General features: G+C 43.2%; 1 protein-coding gene across 2 annotated transcripts in view; it reads left to right on the top strand.

Annotated features, from left to right (window-relative positions):
- AKAP12 (A-kinase anchoring protein 12) overlaps nucleotides 1-11,858 on the top strand; it is a 30,621-nt gene extending 18,763 nt beyond the window's left edge. For both annotated transcript variants that reach the window (XM_085055841.1, XM_085055842.1), the window contains 3 exons: nucleotides 2,262-6,046; nucleotides 6,816-8,728; nucleotides 9,243-11,858. In XM_085055841.1, coding sequence (XP_084911967.1) covers nucleotides 2,262-6,046; nucleotides 6,816-8,726 — 5,696 coding nt within the window. In that variant the 3' untranslated portion in view covers nucleotides 8,727-8,728; nucleotides 9,243-11,858. The remainder of the gene's footprint in view (nucleotides 1-2,261; nucleotides 6,047-6,815; nucleotides 8,729-9,242) is intronic.
- The last annotated feature ends 9,350 nt before the right edge of the window (nucleotides 11,859-21,208 follow it).

Below are 21,208 nucleotides of genomic sequence, written 5' to 3'. Positions count from 1 at the left end.
TGTCAGATGGAGATTCTCACATGTCTGAGGGTAAGCACCTTGTAATGCAGGGCTGGGACAAACAGGAAGGCTCTACAGACCTTGTTTCCACCAGAAATGCTAAGAGGCTTGGCTCATGAGCAAATTTTTATTCAGTGTTAAATGATCAGCATTTAGCTTCATAGCTGGATAAGTCAGAAGAATCACTTTAGTGTAAACAAGCTGAAGAATATATCAAAGTACCTGTTACTAAATAATTGTAAAATATGTGATGTTTTGAAGATAGTCTTTGAAGAAGTGCCACTAACTTTGTGAATTCCTGTTAACCCTTTGACAGTTTGCTGTTAAATTACATAATTTTATGAAAATGACAAGGTTTTTATTTCCAGACCTAGGAATAAATGAACACAGATGCAAAAGTGGTTCCTTGACTTTAGTCTTGTATAGTCTCAACATACAACTAAATAAACAAAATGTAATGTTTGATTGATAAGAGTTTTTTTGCTTGTGGAGTGTTCTGGTGTTTGAAAGAGGTATATTCCCAACAGAGTAAGAATCCTGGCTTCTTCAGGAAAATGGCTATTTCTTCTTACCCTTCCCACTCACAAATGGGTCAGTTCAGACAACTCTGGCCTGAAATGTTCAGGGAGTTAGCAGAAGTCAGGCTTTTAATTGAATTAGGAGTTAACAATTGAAGTAAATAATATTAAACTGTTAGATAATGGAAAAACCAGACAGCTCTGCTTATGTTGACTGAGGAACAACAACCAGTAGGCTGCTGATAGTGAAACATAATTTGCCCTCTACATAGCAATTAGAAGCCAGTATCCTTGCAGATTTTGCTTTGTTTATGATGTAGCTAGTTCCAGCCTTCCCTAGACAGCACTGTCTGTGTGCTTCTGAGGAAGCAGGCCTTCCTAAAGGGGGACTCAGGCAAGAGGCTGTGAGGGACCCCTGGGGATCAGGTGTTCCAGCAAAGCAGGGCCAGCTTCAGAGACAACTAAAAGGTAGTTCAGATAAAAACCAAATCACTTCAGGGAATTTAATGATCACATACTTTTTAAATCTGTCTCCTTCTGCCCCTGGACATTGAAGTAGCACACATCCAGCTTAAAAGAAAAGGGACCATGCCTTCTCCTAGGGTGTTGCTGTTCAACACTGAATATTTTTAAAGAATTTTATTGTTACATCTTGGCACTCCAACAGTATTGGTCAGAGAGAAGAGTATGTTCCTTGACAGCCTTGCACTTTCACCTGTTGCACAAAATCAAGGGTCAAGAACAAACTGAAATCCTGGCAGCATCCAAGCCTAAGAATTTTTTGGTGTCTTAAATATGCCATAGATTTAATTTATAATGCCTGTCTGTAGCTCATGGCCAGAGGGAGCAGTAATACATAAATGGTCCCAACAAGACTTGAGAGGGTGCTTGCCAGTGACTTGAAGGAAAAACTCAAACAGTCCTCAAAAGAAGAGATAATGCAAACAGACACGTGAGCAGTAGAGGATTTTACTTTCTTGCATAGTAACAACCTCAGTTAATTTTAAGTAATGTGGAATTGCTGTAGATGGTGATATAATGTGTGGGAGAATTCCAAAGATTCTTGATCTTCAAAGTGATGTATTGTTATGTAACTGTTTTGTAGGGGTTACAGATTTTCAGAAAAACAGGTGATTTCCCATGGTGTTTCCACATCTTACTATTCTTTTGGGACAGAGCTGTAAGATAAACTTTCTTTTCTTGTCATCATTTTAGGTCAACAGGCTTTGAGTGGTTTTGTTCATTCTGTTTGCAGGTTTTTTTGTTCACTGGGTTTTTTGTTTGCTTTTCCTTTTTCCTCAGATGTGTCTGTCTGCATGGAAATGTTTATTGAGCTTTGCTTCAGGAATAATTGAGTATATTATTCTGTATAGTCTGTGATAGAAACATTTTTTTCTTACTTTACTTTTGCCTTAAAGTAAAAAAAAACCCAAACAAACAAATGACACAAAAAGAACTGCAAAATCAGGGAATAGAGTTAGAGAATATAAGCTTGAAAGGTGCATTTGCAAATAAACTTTGGAAGGAATTGTACAATGATACAAAGAAGGAAAATAATTATAGTAATGATAGAACAAAAACTAGTTTTTAAAAATGTCCTAGTAGCATATAGAAAGGACACACAGATATTAATAGAACAAGTATGTTTATGAAAATTGGTAAAAATGAAAAGATTACGTAAAGATATATTATAGCATTAAATGGAGAAGGAAATTAACTGGGGTTTCATTGTTGTTTAAACAGTTGGAGAAACAGAACATTCCAGTGTAACTTTGAAGGAAGACACTGAAACTGTGGAGACAAATCCATCTGACTCAAGCACCAAGGACGGTGTAGCTGCTGAGAAAGAGGATGCTCATTCAATTAAGCAGTTACCGGCTTTGGAAGAAGTTGCAGAAGACCAGGTGTCAGAGCCACAGTCTTATGATCTGGGTTTTAAAAAGGTTTTTAAATTTGTTGGGTTCAGATTCACAGTGAAGAAAGAAAAGACGGGAAAATCGGAACCAGTTCAGCTGCTCACTGTAAAAAAGGAAACGCAGGTCCCTGAAGGAGCTGATGATCAAAAAGAAGTTGTCTCAGAAGAAGCAACAGTGCCTGAGGATGTACTCTCTGCAGAAGACACCACCAAAGACACACCAAAAAATGAAAAAACAGAAGATGAATCTCCTAAAGTACCAGAAACAAATGAGATTTGTTCTCAGCCAGCTGCCTTAGCCACTGAAACTGCATCACCACTAAGAAAACTTTTTACTCAAGGATGGACTGGATTTAGAAAAAAGAAGAGTTTTAGGAAGCCTAAAGAAGATGAACAACAGTCTCCTGTGAAAGAAGAGGAGCAAGAAAAAGAGGGGACAGCATTAACAACTGAAACCAGTGAAAAGGAGGAGAAACCTGAATCTGAGAAGCAAGATGCAGAGAGGAATGTGACAGCAGTAACTATTGAAGCGCATGAGAAGGAGCAAACTGGAGGTGAAACACAGGAGTCAGAAAGGACTGTGGCAGCCATAGGAGTAGAAGGAAGTGAAAAGGAAGAGGTAGTCAAGCATGATGAACAGGGACAAAAAGAGGACCTGGCAGCAGCAGCTGTAAAGGAAAGTGCAGAGGGAAAAAAAGATGAAGATGATCAAGGAAGGAAACTGGTGGAAGTCTCAGAAGATACTGGTAAAGAGGAAGAAAAAACTGAAGGAGAGAAAGAAGGTGAGGTGACAGAGAAACCACTAGAAACAAAGTCAGTGATACCTCTTGTCACTGACAGTGTGAATGGAGAATTGAAAACATCCTCAGAAGTCCTACCTGTGGGAGAAAAACTGGAGTCAACGGAGAAGAGTGAAATAGATGACAGAACTAAAATAGCCTCTGAAGAGACATTTGAAACAGGATCTCTGGCAATGGAAGTTTCTAGTGAACAGCTTAAAAAATCTGAAGGAATAGAAGGAAATAAACCTGCTCCACTTGGGAAAGAGACATCAGATGAAAAAACAGAGGAAGCAGAATTGAAAATGTTGCCCACAGCTGAAGATGTTGCACAAGGAGAAGCTCTGGATAGAACCACAGAGGAGAAAGAAAGCAAACAACATGAAACAAAGTCAACTCTGAGTGCTCCTGGATCGAAGTCGTTTTCTACTTCTGAACATTCAGTTGACACAGAGGATCAACAGTCAGTCAAACCCACTGATGAAGTTCTACAGGGAAAACCTTGCACAGATATGACTGATACTGTCAAACCAGATGAAACAACCACAGAAATAACTTCTGAAGAGGCAGCTGGAAAGAGTCTTCCGGAAGGTATCACAAATGAAGCAGAACTCTTGTCTTCTCAAGAAAAGACTAAACTACAAGGCAGCCCTTTAAAGAAACTCTTTACAGGTAATGGATTGAAAAAACTGTCTGGAAAGAAGCAAAAAGGCAAAAGAGAAGAATCTAAGTTAGGGGAACAGGGTGAACCAATTCAGCACCTACCAGATTCCCCAGATAGCCCAGAGGAACAAAAGGGGGAGAGTTCTGCTTCTTCTCCTGAGGAGATGAATGAAATTCCCTCTTTAGAAAAATCTGCAGATGGAATGCAGGTCACTGAAAATGAAGATGCTACAGTTCCAGATGTGGAGCGAAAAAGAGAAACTGTTACACCTTGGGCATCGTTTAAAAAGATGGTGACTCCCAAGAAACGTGTCAGAAGGCCTTCTGAAAGTGATAAAGAAGAAGAAATTGATAAGACAAAGACTGTTGCAGTATCTGCAACTGAAAACGTTGTTGATGAAAATCAGGGAGAAATAAAAGAAAATGGGATCGACCAGAAACTAGAGAAAATTACAGAAGAGCCCAAAAGAAAGGTTGACACCTCTGTGTCATGGGAAACTTTTATATGTGTAGGTTCTTCAAAGAAAAGAGCCAGGAAGTCATCATCATCTGATGAAGAAAGCCAAAAAGTAGAAGAGTCTGGACAAAGCAAAGAAACAGCAACAGATGCAGTTCTTACTAGCTCTCAGGAGAGTGATCAAGGACAAGGGAATTCTTCCCCAGAACAAGCTGGAAGCCCATCCGAAAGTGAAGGTATTTCAACATGGGAATCATTTAAAAGGTTAGTTACTCCAAGAAGGAGATCCAAAACCAGAATGGAAGAGAAAAGTGAAGACTCTGTTGTGGGATCTAGCCTGGAGCATTCAACATCGGATGGTGAGCCTGGAAAAGATGAATCCTGGGTTCCATTTAGAAAACTGATGCCTGGGCGTAGGAAGAAAAAGTCAGATGGAAAGCCAGAACCAGCTCATCTTAAGCAAGCCAAAGATGACATGGCAGAAACAGCTGAAGAAGATTCTGATATTCCAGCTGTTGTTCCTTTATCTGAATATGAAGCTGCAGAACAGGAGAAATTGGAAGCCCAACGAGCAAAAGATGCTGAAGCGATGAGAGAACAAACCTCAGAGGAAGAGAGAGCAGAGAAGTTAGAGGAGACCCTAAGAATTGAGCAAGGATCCGAAGGACTGGTACATGCAGTTGCTGTTACTGTTGTTGAAGGGGAAAGGGCAGTGACCAGCATGGAGGAAAGGTCACCATCGTGGATATCTGCTGCTCTGACAGAGTGCATTGAGCAGGCAAGAGAAGAGGAAGAGCAAGAAACTCAGAAAAAGGCTGAGCCAGGTGTTACTGTGGAGGATGCAGTGGTAGCTGCTAAGACAGTGCCAGAGACTACAAAGGATGTAAGTGATGACACCGCAGCAAGTGAGCTGGAGCTAACCTCAGAGGCAGTGACTGCTCTGGAGACAGCAGAAGCTTCCTGTGCTGAAGAAACAATGGAAGTGTCTCTTGCCGAGGAGACAACTGAGATGGTTTCTGCTGTTTCACAGCTGTTAGAAACCCCAGATACAACAGAGGAAGCTACACCTGTTCAAGAAGTAGAGGCCACTGAACAAAATTTGAAAGAATTGGACAAACAGACGCAAAAAGTTCTTCACGAAGTTGCCGAAAGAGTAAAGTCAGATGTAGCACAGCTGGTTAGTGAAAGAGCTGTGACAGAAACTACAGTTACAACACTACAGGGTCTTGAGTCAGAAGTGAAGAGTGATGCTAAAGATGGGACTGCTGTAGGCCAGGAAACAGTTTTGCTTGAACAGTCCTTGGAAAAAGAACACAAAGAGGATGGCCTTCAGCCCCAGCAAAGTGCAGGGACTATTCAGGGCCAAAACAGAGTTGAAGAGAGTGTTTCACCTGAAGGTTCAAAGACAAGTGAAATACCTTCTGCAGTGGAAGAAAGCACGGAAGGACATGAAAATGTAGAGTTATTGAGAAGTGAAAGCCAGTGTCAGGCATGTGAAGAAGCAGTTGTAGAAGACCATAAAGAAAGAAATGAAGTGCAGAGGACAATAGAGGAACCTTTATCACATGACATAGAGGCTCACAGCATCAAAGCTGTCACTCCCAAGGAAGAGCTGTTTGTGAAGCAGGAGCCTTCAGAAAAAGAGAAACTGCCCGTGACAGAGATGACACTGGATGAGACAAGAGATGAATGTGCTTCAGAAATAAAACCTGCAGTAAGTATTGCATGTAACACAAAGGTTGATCGGTCAAAGGAAGAATCAAAAGTAATTGTTAGATACCATACCTAGTGTAGAACCAGGTTGTGGGTATATTGCTGTCAAGGACCTTCCTTGTGCAGCCCGAGACAACTGAAGTTCACTTCCAGTGAGAGACACACACGTCTAGAAGCAGCAGGCACTGAAGCTTGTGTGCAGGGTGGGGTGGATGCAATGCCTACGGAAATGAAGTGGGAGGTGGTGTGCATGGATCCAGAGATAGGGAAATGTCTGCCATTAGGGCTCCAGCACTGCACAAAAGTGATTGAAGATACTCTATGAATGCCTGAGATACAGATGTGATCCATGTGACACCATACACAGTGGACAGATCTTCAGTTGTAGGCAGAAGTAGAGATGTAGCTGAGGTACCTCTGCAAAGGGACTACATGAAAGAACACCACTATCTCCAGCTTTAAATGCTGCAGTTACTGTGGCTGGCACATTACTACCTCCTTCCCTACCTCCTCATCTTCCTGGCTTAGGTGTTGTTTCAAGTGCTGCCAGCTGTCCCTTCCTTTATTTAGTTTTTAGGTTGCTCTTTGTTTAATGAGCTACATGTCTTCTGAAATAACACAGGCTGGGATCTAGGTGAGCCACTAATGCTCATGTCATCATCTTGTGCTCTTCCCATAACTCTTGTCCTTTTGGATATTTTTCACCTAAAACATGGTTGGTCACTCCCTGCTTGTATCCTTTTTCACAGATCTGTTGCAATTCTCCACAGGTTCAGGACAAGACAGAGGATGAAACATCATCCTTGGGGCTTACAGCTGAAGAGCCTGTGCAGCTTGAAGGAGAGGGCAGAACCCCTGCTGTAGGACTAGAGTGTACAAAAGGTGGTGTCACTGAGGTCCCTGTTAAAACTGAAATACAAGATGGAATTCCTGACTCAGAAGAGGGAGTTTGTACTAAAGGAGTTCCTAGCAGGACACCTGCCCTGAGAGAGGAAGAGGAAGATGGTGCTGTGCTCAATGGAGTAAAAAGCACAGAAGTCACTGTTCCTGAGGTGCCACCACAGAGCAAGACGAAAACCTCTGCCCTTCCTTCCAAAACAGTTGGCTCAGAAGCAGCTGCGGATGCTGAGCAGAGTGTGAGTGATGAGTCTGACAGGGACATTGCAGCAAAAGATTCTGTGCCCATCCCAGAGCCACAATGCAGAGACAACACAACTGAAACCTCCTCCAAGACTGATGAAACCAAAGTGGAAGGTGCTGTGCTCAAATCTGAAACACGGCTGGAGAGCACTTCAACTGTTGCTGAGGCTCCCACGCGGATTGAAGCAGACGGGGCATCTAATTTAGCATCAGCATGCCCAGAGGTTGTTGAAAATGGAAGTGCTTTTATCACTGATGTAAGTCCTAAGAAATGTGAAGCGCCCAGCAGCTTGGCTGGAGAAGAGACTGTGGGAAAAGAGCAAGAACTTGCAGAAACCTTGAACTGTCAAGGCTTCCAGAAAGAAGATAACAAAAATGATCAATTGACGGAAGGAGCCAAAGAAGTATTTGAATATGGAGAACGGGAAGCTGTGAGACATGATGAATGTTCAACTGCTGTCCAGCAAGAGGAAGGCTCTGACTCAGCCTTCCCACAGGCTGAAAGCTTGGAGGCTCTGAAAACACCTGTGGCTCTAGCAGCTGCAGCAGTTGGAGAGCATGTCGTGGCAGAAACTGTGACACCCGCAGGCACGACAGCCAAAACTGGCCAGCTCTTGGCAACCACACCAGAGCAAATGGCTTCTGAAGGGGTCCCAGTTTCTCCTATTGACTGTTCAGGCTGTGGGACTGCAGAGCTTGGTAGCATGGAGGCACCCAAGCCTGGAGTATCTTGTGCTTCTGTGAATGGAATATCGGAGGAGCAAGAGATGGCCCAGAGCACAGGGCAAACCGAACACAATGGTATTCCATCCAGTCACAGTCTGTCACCCAGCCACCCGGAATTTCAGAACCATGTTGTTCAGTCTGTGGTTATAGAGTCGCAGAGTACAAAAATTGTATTGAATGCCATCCAGTCAGCTGTTCACAAACTTGCAGAAACAGAAGAGTCACCTGCCTTTGAGTCAGAGCAGAGCATTAAGTCCATAGGGAAAAGCCCATCCGATACAATTGTACCTGAACTTCTGGGAAGTATGCAGGTAGATCAACAGCTTATAGTAAAAGAGGAAGAGATACAAAGTAAAGAACAAGACCTCAAGCAACCAGGAATACTGAAAACTGCTATCTTAACTGAGTCTGTAGAAATTCATGCAGTTGTGGAAAAAACAAAGGACACGCCTTTAACTTCTCAGATGCTGAAAGATGGACAAAGTCAGAATTCTTTAACAGTTGTGACAAGCCCTGAAGACATTTCAAGGGGAAGTGTGAGACTTCAGGAATCAACACTAGAACAAAGTACTTCAGAAGATTCAACCAAAGACGCCCTAGACATACATGCACCAAAATTAAGGGAAAAAGAGGTTGGGTACATTATGGAAATCTCAGATCAACATACAGGACAACAAACGCGCAGAGAAAGTGGAGAACAACCATATCACCCACCAGTGGAAGATGGGAAAACGCAAATGTGGGAGGATGATAGTTGCCAAGAAGGAACATCTTGTGATAGACAAAGTCAGAACTCAGTAGCTCTGACGCCTTGAGTGTAAGTAGCATTTTTATCCAGTAATTTATTTGTTTTTCTAAGGTAGTTCTGAGGATTTCTCTAATATGTTCTCTCTAATATGGTGTGGTGGCTTGTTTTTAATTACTTTCCTGAAGGGCTGCCCTCACTTCAGTGGCCTTGGACTTGGCCTGTATTTTGGTGTGATACTCAGAGGTAGAAAATGTACTTTCCAGTTTTCCTAGGTAGGAACTCACATGACACATTTAATGTAAGGGATTTAATATGCAAACACACTGACAAAGCTCCTTCTAAAATCGTAAAGGATGTGAGTATTACCTTCCATGGTAAACCTGGAGTGCCTCACGTACAAAGCTCTTTGCACTTCAGAGGAATTTGAATCATAAATTATAAGTATAATCTCTCCCTAGGATAAATACTGCACTTGCTTCACTAAGTCATAAGACCTTTATCTCTGGGAACTGCTTGGGAAAATAAGATATTCTTGAGAAAGTAAGCTGTCATTACTGAAGCTTTTTTACCATCTTTCTTTCAGATGTGCTAAGCATCCATGTGGCATTTGGAGAGATGCCAGTCCTAGAGAACAACTGACAATCCTGCCACAGAACCAGGAGCTTTATTCACTACTCTTTATTCTTGGATGTTAACATCTGTTCTTTTGAAGACCTCGCCTTGCCATTTTGTTAAAAAAACAATGCCTTTAATATTGGCTGTATCCATGCCTGTGTTCCATTTGAAGGTCATTTGTCTCTGCCCAAAATAATCCATTAAGACTGGAGATGCACCACTGAGTGACTGGGCAGACCACTAGAATTTTTGCCACAGTTATTACTGTCCCCTCATTTAATGTGTGTCCTGTCTGCCCAATCCCCTTGAATCCCTTCACTTATCCCTGAATCCTCCTCCCTTCTTTCTGCAGTCTCCCTTACCCCTCACATCTTTCCTAGCTGCCTTGATCTCACCTGTGAGTGGCTGTAGATGCTGCTCAGCTTGTGTGTGAGGGGGAAGAGGAGGGCTGACTGATGAGAACACATGAGACTTCTGGATATGTCTGTCAAACAGCAGGAACTGGATCATGCACAAATCGTTGAGCGCAGTGCTCAAGTTTGCTGCCTTTCAGTCCCATTCAGGTATCTCTGTCCATCTTTCAGTTGTATTTGTGCAGGCCTGATTTAGTCAGAAATTATTCCTACAGTGTAGCTTGAAAGGAGATGGAAAATACCCTTCCTCTGTTGTTCCAGATTTCAGGTCTCAGGACTGGACTGTAATGTATTGAATATTTATATGTATGTCTTAAACCCAGTTCTGATTTTAATGTAGATCAATGATACTTCTGTACTGTTTAGGCATTCCCTTAAATGAATATTGTAGAGTAGCCTGGAGAGGAAATTGATACTATTGGAGCAGAAACATGTAGTTTCCTATTTATTGTTCCAGGCTTTTCCCACTATAAAATCTCTCAAAAAAATGGCTTTCTTGCTTTGAATATTTATATGTATATCCTAAACCCAGTTCTGATTTTAATGTAGAACTATGATATTTCTAAAGACAAAAGGAGAGCCCTGACCTGACCCACTATTCACTTCTACTTGCAGCCCTCCCTGGTTTCAGAGAACCCTCCAGACACCATTTCACTGTCACCTTGTTTTTGTACCACAACCTTTGTATCACACCTCTCTCATTCCAAGCTCTGCTAATTTCTGGTCATTGCTCCATCCAACCCAAAGCCTTTTCCTGCCCTATATTGTCTGACATCTTCCCTGCATACACCCTTCCTCCTTTCCTAACCCCTGCCTTAAATTTTTTTCCACCACACCATTTTCTGAAATTCTCCCCACTGCTGACAATTCTGTCTTTTCTGAGGCAGGAGTAGGAAAGAGGTTAAGGACTCGGTGATGAGTTCTGCCTTAAATTGCAAAAAGCTGATGAGATCTTTGGGGTACCGATGTCTTAAAAACCTTCATGTAAGGTGGATTGGACTGACAACAGCTGAGAGCAGAATGAGCAGGGTGATAAAAAGATGCTTATAAGCCCCAAGACTGAGAGTCCTGGGATGTCTGTCCCCAACAGGAATTGGTCCTCTCCTTTGTTGTTTACATTAAAATCAAACAAGGGGTACAAGTCAGTACTTTCAGCTCTGATTTCTAAAGTGAAGGTTACAGATCGCACATTGTGAAAACAATGCCCATCAAGTTGAACAATAACTCACTCTCATACCTGTATAGTAATTTATTTTAAAATCAACTTTAGCGTACAAATGCTCTTGTTACGGCAGGTGCTGGCCTCTCCTCGAGGCTGCACGTCCAGCAAGCAATGTGACTGATTGCACTGGTGTGATTGCACCATCTGGTGCTGCCCTGCGTGGAAGCATCAAAAGATTTTTCCTTACCTCAGAGCGAATTATATAAATATTTAAAGCCAAACAATGTGGTTTCGAACAATCCAGTCTATCTTTGTCCATCGTTAGCGGCAGCTTTCCCCCTTAGCTTTGGGCAATTCCAAAAACCTCTTGATTTCCACACGTTTAGATTGGCTTGCAAGGTAATGATGCTCTTAACACCTCACAAGTGCAAACTTGGCTGAATTTGTACAAATTGTATACCTATGTACCTTAAGCCATATTGCAATAACTGCAGCAGGTAAAATAACAAAAGCATGACCTGTGTAATCCTGATTCTTACGTTTGTAGCTCCAAAGCTGTTAATAATATGTAAAGTTACTTCTTGTCTGAACCTCATTTAAATAAAGCTAGCTTTACCACAATGTAAATTGTCTGTTGGTAGTAATTGGGCAGGCAAGGGCTTTTAACTTGCCTGTTTTCTCCATTTATCCAGGGCCTAGGTAAGCAATGCAACAAACCTAACTATAAAACAAATACAAAAGCTTCTTTTTATAACTGACAGCTAAAAAAACCTGCTGCACCCGAAACCACACTAATGGTGCAGGGAGCATGTCTCCACAAAAAGATACTGCTTTGTTCCAGTGTATTGCATTGGCCTCTGAAACTCTCCTTCGAGACTGTGACTTCTGGCTTGTGCTTAAAAGCTTGAAGCTTTCTCTAATCCAATGTATTGGGTTACCAAATTTGATTTTGTGTTTTTAAGGTAGATTTTCATTGATTAAATAAAATGCAACTACAAATTTGTTCTAATCTGTGTATGTGGTGGGTTTTTTTTCAGCTTGCTTAGTGTAAATTATTTTCTGATGGTTGCTTCATCTTCAGGGAGTTAGATTTGCTCCTGAGAATTCATTTGTTGTTGACTGACGTTCAGCTTTCTATGTGAATTAAAGAAGCTAGTTACAGAATTAAACTATGATTTGGCTCTGAGTTTCAGTAAAATATGCATATTTTGGAAGAAGTAATAATAAGGTACTTCAGAAGACTGAAATACCTATATTAAATTCAAGATAGATAACAGTATTCGGTGAGCCTGAATGAAAAAACAGTAAATCATATGCCTTGCTGGTGTGACTAAAGTATAGAAAATTCCAACAAAGCAGCATCAATGTCTACAAAACCTTTGGTACAGATTAGTAGATTAAGGGTCTTAGGCCCATAACTGATAATCTAGGCTCCCCTGCTTTTTTTTAGCAAGGGTCTACTCATGGCACCAAAAATCTGGGTGTGATAGTTATTTATGTTAGCAGACCCTGGCCTTGAGACACGAAATTTTTCCAGCTGTTTGTGAGGATGATTAGCAGCATTTGTATCTCAAGATAGATTCACTGAACTAGTTTTTAATACTTGGTACCTTCCTGTCCTCAGCTAAAATGCTAAAGCCAGTATCTGCAAATAGTTAGCTGTAGTGGTTGCAGCAAGTGCAGGGATAGTGGAACACTGCAGGATGCCTGTCCCTCTTGCTTTGGCATTATCAGGAGGCTCACACTGCAGGGGACTGTGCTTGCTCTTCACCTCTGGCATCTGGAGGTACAAAGGGAACAAGAATGTTGCCAGACATTGTGCTCAAGGTGTGCACAGCCTGTGCTGGCCCTTTTGCAAGGGTTATGCATTTGTATTGGTTAGTGAAATCCCTAAACAGCCATCTAACTAGGGATTGGAGTCCAAGCCTCTTGTGTCCCGAGGAGGTTTGTCTGCTGTTTTCTCTTGTAGGGCTGTTTTACTGGCAATAGCTCAAGTATCCTGCCTGTTAGCTCAAGCTATGGAAGTGGATCTGGCTTTCCCATGCAATCCAGAGCATATGGGAGGCAGCTGTGCTCATTGAGGAACCTGACAGCTTGGATACAGCAAGTGCTCTGGGCTGGGCAGGAGGCTTGCCAAAAGCAGAGAGGATTCCTGGGATGTTCATGTCTGGATGCTGAACACTGGATATTTGTCACTCACAGCTGCCACATGGGAAGGGAGCAGGCCTGAGGAGGCTGACAGCCTTGCAAGGAAGGAAGTGGCTTGGAATGAGGAGCAATGTGGGGCAGAAGGCCAGTGGAATTAGTAGCCTAGGCTTTGGAGTCCTAATTTGTGGGGGGGATGAATGATATGATAAAGGAGAGTGACAGCTCTGTGAACATTTTGAGATGCTCCTAACAAGATGGAAACTTCACCACAATTCTGACACCTGATGTAGAGCTGACATATCTAGTTGGGCACCACATTTAGTCTTCACAAAAGTAAGAATTAGAGATAGATGTCTAATAATGTCATGTGTCTGTTCTGCTTCAACATCCTCTTGAAAAAATACTCTCAACTCCTTAAAACAGGAAGAGCAATTTAGAGAGCATCTCCTATTCCCCCTTGAAAATTACATCCACTTTCAGAGCTTGAAAAGGCTATGTATAATCATAGAATGATTTGGGTTGGATGGGATCTAAAAGGCCTTCTGCTTCCAACAGCCCTGCCATGGGCAGGGCAGGGAGTGATGATACGTTGGAATGAGGGAAGCAGAAGTGTGATATGCCACTGGGCAGCTGTGCCCTGGGCATGGCCTCTGTGTCAGCTTGACCCTGTCCTCATCATCTGTTCTACAGATATGTCTCTGCCCCTCCTACACAGGCACCAGACTAGGAAGGGTAACCAACACAGTGCCTTTTTCCTAAGCAGCTAGACAAGAGGGAATTGTGGAAAACTGTAAAGCATTTGCAAGCCAGTTGCTGTCCTGGAAAGCAGACATCCCAGGAAGCCTTCATGAAGCAGCCTGGGAGCAATCCCTGCCTTCTCCCCAGTGCAACTGTTCCCCTGGGGGGACTTCTGTGCCCCCTCAGCCTTGCAGTAGCATGGCCTCCTCTCCCCTGCCTGAGCTGTCTCTGCTTTGTAGGCAGGTTCCTTGTGAACTTAGAAATTAATTTCTGTGAGATTTTCAGCAGACAGTCCCAGAGGCAGCATGACCGTCAGTGGTGCCTGTCATTTCCCGTAAAAGCAGCTGTGTGATGCAGAAATCCTGACACACAACTGCCTGTCTCCCTTTCACCATTCCAGGGTAGCCATGAGGGTAACAAAAACACAGAGAGAGGTAATGTTCAGCCAGTATTTGAGGGTAGTGCATGCCCAGGGCCAAAAAGGAGTAAAGTTTTCAAGACTGGCTCCCTAATGCAGAAGAGGCTGGGGAATTAATTACAGCTCCAAGGAAAGTCTGCTTGGTGAAGATGGTGCAAGGGGGAAACATTATTTATTCAGAGGAAGCCTTAGCCCAGTTACATTTGGCTTTTTAATCTCCCAGTGAAAAAATTATGTTTTCACTATCATTTCATGAGCATGATTAAGAATTACAAGGACAAATTTGACCTGTCCATTATTCTGGAGCTGACATGAACCCTTCTAAACTAGAATCTTTGCTGAATAATCTTGAAAATAGCATTATTTTCTTTGGTATAAGTCTCCCTGCTGGGAAAAAGCTTTTATTGGATTTTTGCATAATCTGTCTTGATCCTGCAATTGGATTCCAGCTCATAGATCCTCTCTCCTCCCCACAGCAGAGCCAGTTAATGCCTTGCAGATGCAGGGGAGGAACCTGCATCAGTATGAATGATGTGGCAAAGGCTGGGCATATTGCTTACAGTTCCTCATACAAAAGCATATTTAATTAAAAAAACCCAAACAGACAAACCCCTTGAGCCATTATTGGCATCAATCAGTAGAAGCAGGCTCATATTAATCATGGCACTATATTGACTTTGTTGAAATTACTATTTTGTTTTCTTTCACTCATATCCAACAGTCACTCATGAGGAGTACAGATACAATACTTTCTGTAAACATTCCTAGATGTGTCTCAAGGCTCTGGATGTTCCTGTTATTAGTTATTTATTTTCCCAATACAAGAGGCATCACATTTTGTTTGCACTTTCCCATTGAGAGCTTGGATCACTTGGGTAGCATCAAACCTCACAGTCTAAGCAGTAGAGATGATTTTGCTTAAAATTTCTCAAAATCCTATTTTTAGTTTTGATTAATGTACAGGAGCACAGTGTGGATATGCTATGGCAACGCAACCTGCTATACTTCTATATTATACCCTAGAAACCAGGAACCTTGGTGTATCACTGAAAAAATAATACTTGAATTATGAATTGTAAACTATGAAAGGTATTGATTAATTGTCCAATTGAGAGGCAAAGTAAAATTAGCAGGAATGTGGCCATGGGTGGCACTGACAACAAGCAGGAAAGTAGAGGAGCACAGCTGGAGGACTGCAGGAGCAGAGACTAAGACGCATCAAATTATGTAAGATTGCTGCTACTGGGAACAGAATGTTGGCATTAGGAAAAAGTCAGAGGCTCCACAAGCTGCAAAACCAGAAAAAAAGATTTAAGTGAGTTGAAAAACAATGAGTGCCTTTATTGAACATGAATTTGTGACCTCTTTGCAGGAATGCAAATAATATGGCCGCTGTGGCTTCTCAAGGATGAAGTCCCCTTTAAAGAATATGTTCATGCATACACATGAACATTTGAAGTAAGTGTCTTCACTTTAAAGATAGGCTCATAGCTTGAAAATAACACTTAGCAATGAACCAGTGTGAAGCTAGTGCTTTCCTTTCTGCAGGAGGAAAGATAGGTAAGAGTGTTTTTAAAAATTTGCTAAAACCAAGAAACATTAAAGTGTATGGTTGACTAATAATGATTATCTTTGAAGTGTAAAGCTCAATTTTCCTGCTCATTACCTATTTTCTTAAGTAAGAGAAAGGGAGACACCAAAACCCTCTACCTGGCTTCTACTCTAAATATAGCACACAGACCAAAGTTTAGAAGGTTACGTTTGAATTTTAAATGAGCTAGACTGAAATATTAATGATTCCTTGGCTTAGAAGAACCTAAAATAGACTGTCAAGTGAGCAGTGCTGAGATTAGACTGTTAATATTCCAGGGAAAAATCTACAGCTCTTTCTAACTCTGTTGTGATCTCAAAATGTAGCCAAACAATAAGAACATAGTGTCCCTAAAGTGTGAAGATACTCTGGTTTTTAAGCAGAGAGGAGGGAGACTACACAGGGGGAGTAGCACAGCTGATGCTCAGAGAATCAATATTTTTCAGCCCTTCCTAAGTCAGCACTCTGGGCTGGAGGAGCAGCTGGACATTTGTGCACTTGATGTGTACAGTGTGGGTGCATACGTGCAGCATTCCTCTGGCAGGACATGCTCAGGCTCTGTCCCCTCTCCGGACCTGGGGACAGGCAACTTCAGCAGCTGCACTGAAGCTCAAACAATTGTTTCTCCTTGGCCTTGCACTTCCCTGGCGCAGCTGGAACATGGTGTGCAGGGAAATGCCGGTGTTTCCGCCGCGCTGAAATTTCTCTGCCACCTGCTTATCAGCTCATGGCTCTCTCCTGGCAGTGTGGGGGACACAAAACATCCTCTCGAGGCGTAATTCCCCGTGTAGCTGCCCCTGCCAGCCTCGGGACTTGGTGCCTTTGAGTGCTCTGCAGCTCACCATGCAGAGGGCTCTGCTCTCTGGGACAAGCCTGCTGCGGGACAGGGCTGCAGAGTCCCTTCTGCCCCTTGCTCTGGCTCTCCAGGGTGTGGGGATGCTGCTAGGGGATGCTCTTTGGGATGAGCAGCGGCTGCCCCTGCGGCGGGCCCGGCTGGCTGCACTGGTGTGGCTGCACTGGTGTGACTGCATCATCTAGCGCTGTCCCTGCACAGCCGCTGCAGGCTCAGCCGGAAGGAGGCTCATCTGGGCTTTCTCACAAAAAGAAACCAAAAGGAAAAATCGACCCAGGCTGCAGCTTAAATGTGCGTAGAACCACGTCCTGCTTCATAACACCCCTCCATAAGCTGGAGAAATGTGGCAAAGGCAGTAATTTCTAGCTGTTGTCTTCCCAATTAGCTGAAATTCCATCCGGCTCCGGCACCTGTTAAAGAGGAAAATTAGCAGAGGTTAAGTGGTAGTGCCTTCCAGGAGGTCCTGCAGCCTGCGTTTGCAGATACACCCAGTACAGACCACAAATGGTAAAAACCAGCTGAGAACCTCAGCTAAAATAAAGGTAATGGCAAAGAGCCAGCCTGTCTCTGTGTGAAAAGGAGAAAAAAAAAGGGGAAATAGAGAAGCACCACTGAGCATAAGTGGTTATGGAAAATGTACTTAGACAAAGGCAAACTCTGAGTCAGTTAAATGTATGGACATCAGTTTTACATCAATTAGCTGAGTTTCTCTCTTCATGATAATTCTCTGGGATCCATACCCAGGGATGATGGTGACACAGTACAATATTAAAACAAGCAATGACTAAGGCAGAGGGATTTAGGGATGTGGTCTCTTAGGCACCCACATAGCAAGCAGCAACTAACAGCAGATTATGGAGGCCTGACAGCTGCTGCCAAACCACTCACTACATCTGCTCCCTTTATAGCTGATACAGTCAGTCCTCTTAATGATGGATGGCAACTATCGACATGAAAGAAATGTTTTTCATGACCCCAGCACCAGGGGCAGATCAGATGAGGTTTGCTTTCATCTGGCAGGCGCTTCACTGTACATTTACTTGTCTAGTCCAAAGCTTAAACCATAGTCCTACAATGCATGTAGCTCACGCTGCATTGCCTGAAGAGCTGGAAATGTCAGAATTTCCACAAGAGGTCACTGTGAGGCAGCGCATGAGTGATGGAGGAGGAGGCTGCTTTGCAAAACCTGTAAAGTCTGTGGACCCCTGTAACAGCACAGCCACAGTCAGCTGGGGTAGAGATACCAAGGGCTCAGTCACATGTTCATCTTTTGCAAAGTCAGATGCACAGGTGGGAGAAAAACAGGTGCTACAAGACATCCAAAGGTTATCTCTGTCCCAGAATAAGAAATTAGTTATGTGCTGTGTTAGGAACTTTAGGATCTTGGAGAGTACATATTCCAGAATGAAGTATAATAATCTGACTACTCCATAATTTACTACAGAAAAATGCAATCTGGGAATGGAATCCACAGGCCCTTAGAGATGTTAAAGAAAACCATAAATGTGTTTCAGTCACTGGAACTCATCTGCCGTATGTGGCCCCTCTCATTACACATCCAGGCAGGAGAGAAGGCATATTGCTGGGGACTAGAGCAATAGTGACTGCCTGGATCCATGCAATATCAAGCCACTTTGGGTTTCAAACAGAATGTAAGAATGCAGTCACATGTAACAATAAGACTACTATTAAATAATTATGAAAAGAAAAATGATATTGAATAGGAAACCAGAGAATATGACTTTACAGGAAGGTCATGAAGCTGGGCAGTGGAGTCATCATGAAGGCAAATGCACTTCCACTGTAACAAAGCTTTTTGAAAAGCAAAGAGCATGAGTGTTTATTTCCATGGTAAGTATGGAGTGCCTCACTCCCAAAGCTTTTTACACTTCAGTGAAATCTGCATCAGAAAAGATGGTAGGTGTAGCCTCTTCCTAGACCATTTTCTGCCCTTGCCTAATTGAGACCCTTTTATCTCCATCTCTAAGAAAATAATTGGGGATTGGGGAAATAAGATGATCTTGAGAGAGTAAGTGGACATTAATAAAACTTACGTAATTCTCTTCTTTCTGTCAGATATGCTGAGCATTCATGTACCATTTGGAGAGATGCCAGTCTTAGAGAACAACTGGCAAGGCTGTGGCAGAGCTAGGAGCTTTATCCATGAAGCTTAATTCAGGGGTACTAACAGTTGCTCTTTGAAGACCTTACCTTTTTGTCATGGTCATTAAAAAGCAATGCCTTTAATGCTCAGTGTAGCTACACGTGTGCTCCATGCAAAGGTCTGCACTGCAGAGCCAAGATCATGGAAGGTATTTCAACCCACTCTTCCCATGGAGAACAGCAAGGATTCCTCTGCCTCCTCCCATTTCCTATCATGAGACAGGGACAGAAACACAGGCATGTCCTGGACATGCTCTCAGGTGAAAGGGAAAACTGAAGCTGAAATTAGGAAAGACTGAGAGAGAAGGGGAGAAAACCACATTCTGTTTAGTGCTGCAGTGCTTGAAATACTTGTTTGGTATCATTCCAGCTGAACAGGCAGTGTCCTGTGCCTGCACTCTCCACCAGTTGTTACACCGACTTTCTACAGCCTCCCTCTTCCTTCAGCAGCTCTTTTGCAGCCCCATTCTGGTGAGAAAACCCACTCTGTTTCTGTCCCAAACCTAACCCTAATCCTTGTCCTGGTTTTGGCTGGGATAGAGTTAATTGCCTTCCTAGCAGCTGGTACAGTGCCATGTGTTCGTACTCAGTGTGAGAATAATGTTGATAACACACTGATGTTTTGGTTGCTGCTGCGTAGTGCTTACCCCAAGTCAAGGACATTTCAGTTTCCCTTGCTCTGCTGGGGAGGAAGGAGCATGAGAAGCAGTGGGGGAGCACAGCCAGGACATGACCTGGTCTGAGAGTGCTGGGGTTGTGGCCTTCTTGACAGGTCCAGCGTGGCTGCTGCAGTGTGTCACTTTGCCACCAAAGGCCCTGTCAGAGGCTGTGCCATTCCTGGACCTACCCACTGCTTCAGCAGATGCTTGACTTCCCTGGAGTCTCCTTTGGGTTTGTGAGAGTTGGAGCACCTTGCCTGGGTAATCTTAACACATTTCTTACTGCAGGATGATACCAAGAAATACACCTTCTTGGTCCCATCAGACACTGAAGAAGAGCTCTGCCACTCAGCTGGTAGGTTTTAAACACAGACTGAAGAACTGCTCTTCTCTATAGCACTTTGCAAGCTGGCACTTCTGCAAAACTGCCTGCTTTACTTCAGGCAGAGAAATTCAGCTCTGTCCAGCAGACCTCTTGAAGCCTGGAGTGTTACTACTTTGCAAACCCTGGTTATGCTCAGTGGTGGAGACATCAGTGCTAAGTGCCACTGTCATTGTATCTCTATTTCCCAGTTCTCAGAGCCATGTTTAATCGCATTCCTTGACAGCAACAGGAAATAGATGTGCTCATTTCTCATGTAAGAGTCACCACGGAGGTGTGGCACTGCAAGGGAGTACTGCTACTGGCAGCTACATGACAGAGCAAATAAATCCTCTTGGCAGCAGCAGCTGCACTTTTTTCCACTCACCATGCAAAACCTCAGCTCCTGTGAGCACTCTGGAGGAGCCCACCAGCACGGCCAGATGTAGAGTAAACCATCACCTCACACTCCCCTGCAGTAGTATCAGAAGCAGGGAAGTGTTTTGTATGATGTTGCAACACTAGATGTCTTTCTTGTGGGTCTACCAAGGATACAGGAATTGATGACTTAATTTCTGTAGGGTCAGCTTCTTTTTAGAGCACAAAGCAACTCCTTTAGAAGAAGGAGGATCTATCTATGATGGGGGAAGGGCAGAAAAAGCATCAATACAACCATCATTTCCAAATTCTTAGTATGCTCTTTTTTTTAAGACACAGATGTAAATCATGCTAGGGGATTTCTGACCCTCGAGCTAAGGAGAACTGAAGGTAGTCCTCCCATTACCTGGGGCAAGCGTACTGCATTTGGTAGCAGCTTCGCTTGCTGGCAGGGGCATGGGGAAAGCACCAGCCCTTAGAGGAGAACCCCTCAGAGTGCTGCTGCCCCTGTGCTGGCAGAGCAGAAGCCATGTGTTCTCAATTCCATCTGTGACAGACATTGAGAGGCAGAAGCTCCTGCTTCCACTCTTGCTCTAAGATAGGGACATGGTCTCACTGTGTAGATTCATAGAATTGTTCAGCTTGAAATTGTTGTCATTGCAAGCTGCCCAAGTGTCATACCCACTTTGCAAAGTTATTACAGAAACCTCTGCAACATCAACATCCTCTATAAATGTAAAAAGTCTGAGTGTTACTTCTGTGCCTTATATGTTTCTACTGTTCTAAGAGGAAACAGTAAATAGAATGTAAAAAAATCCCAAAGCAAAACAAAAAAACCCAAACCCCACCCCAAAACAGGAAAGGTGGTGTCCTTAATAGGCATGATCACAGCTTCACAGTTTAGGTGGCTGCTTCCTGAGTAAGTGCTCAGTTCTTTCAGACTCTCCCCATTTAGTTTGAGCTGCTGTTTCACCACATGCTAGCTTTCCACTCTGTATGGCACAGCTCTGCACACAGATGAAGGCTGATCCATATTTCAGCTGATTCCTT

This window comes from Lichenostomus cassidix, chromosome 3 (genome assembly GCF_008360975.1).
Source record: "Lichenostomus cassidix isolate B80296 chromosome 3, HeHo_3.0, whole genome shotgun sequence".
In the NCBI taxonomy this organism is placed as follows: domain Eukaryota; kingdom Metazoa; phylum Chordata; class Aves; order Passeriformes; family Meliphagidae; genus Lichenostomus; species Lichenostomus cassidix.
This window is presented reverse-complemented; position numbering and strand designations above follow the sequence as displayed.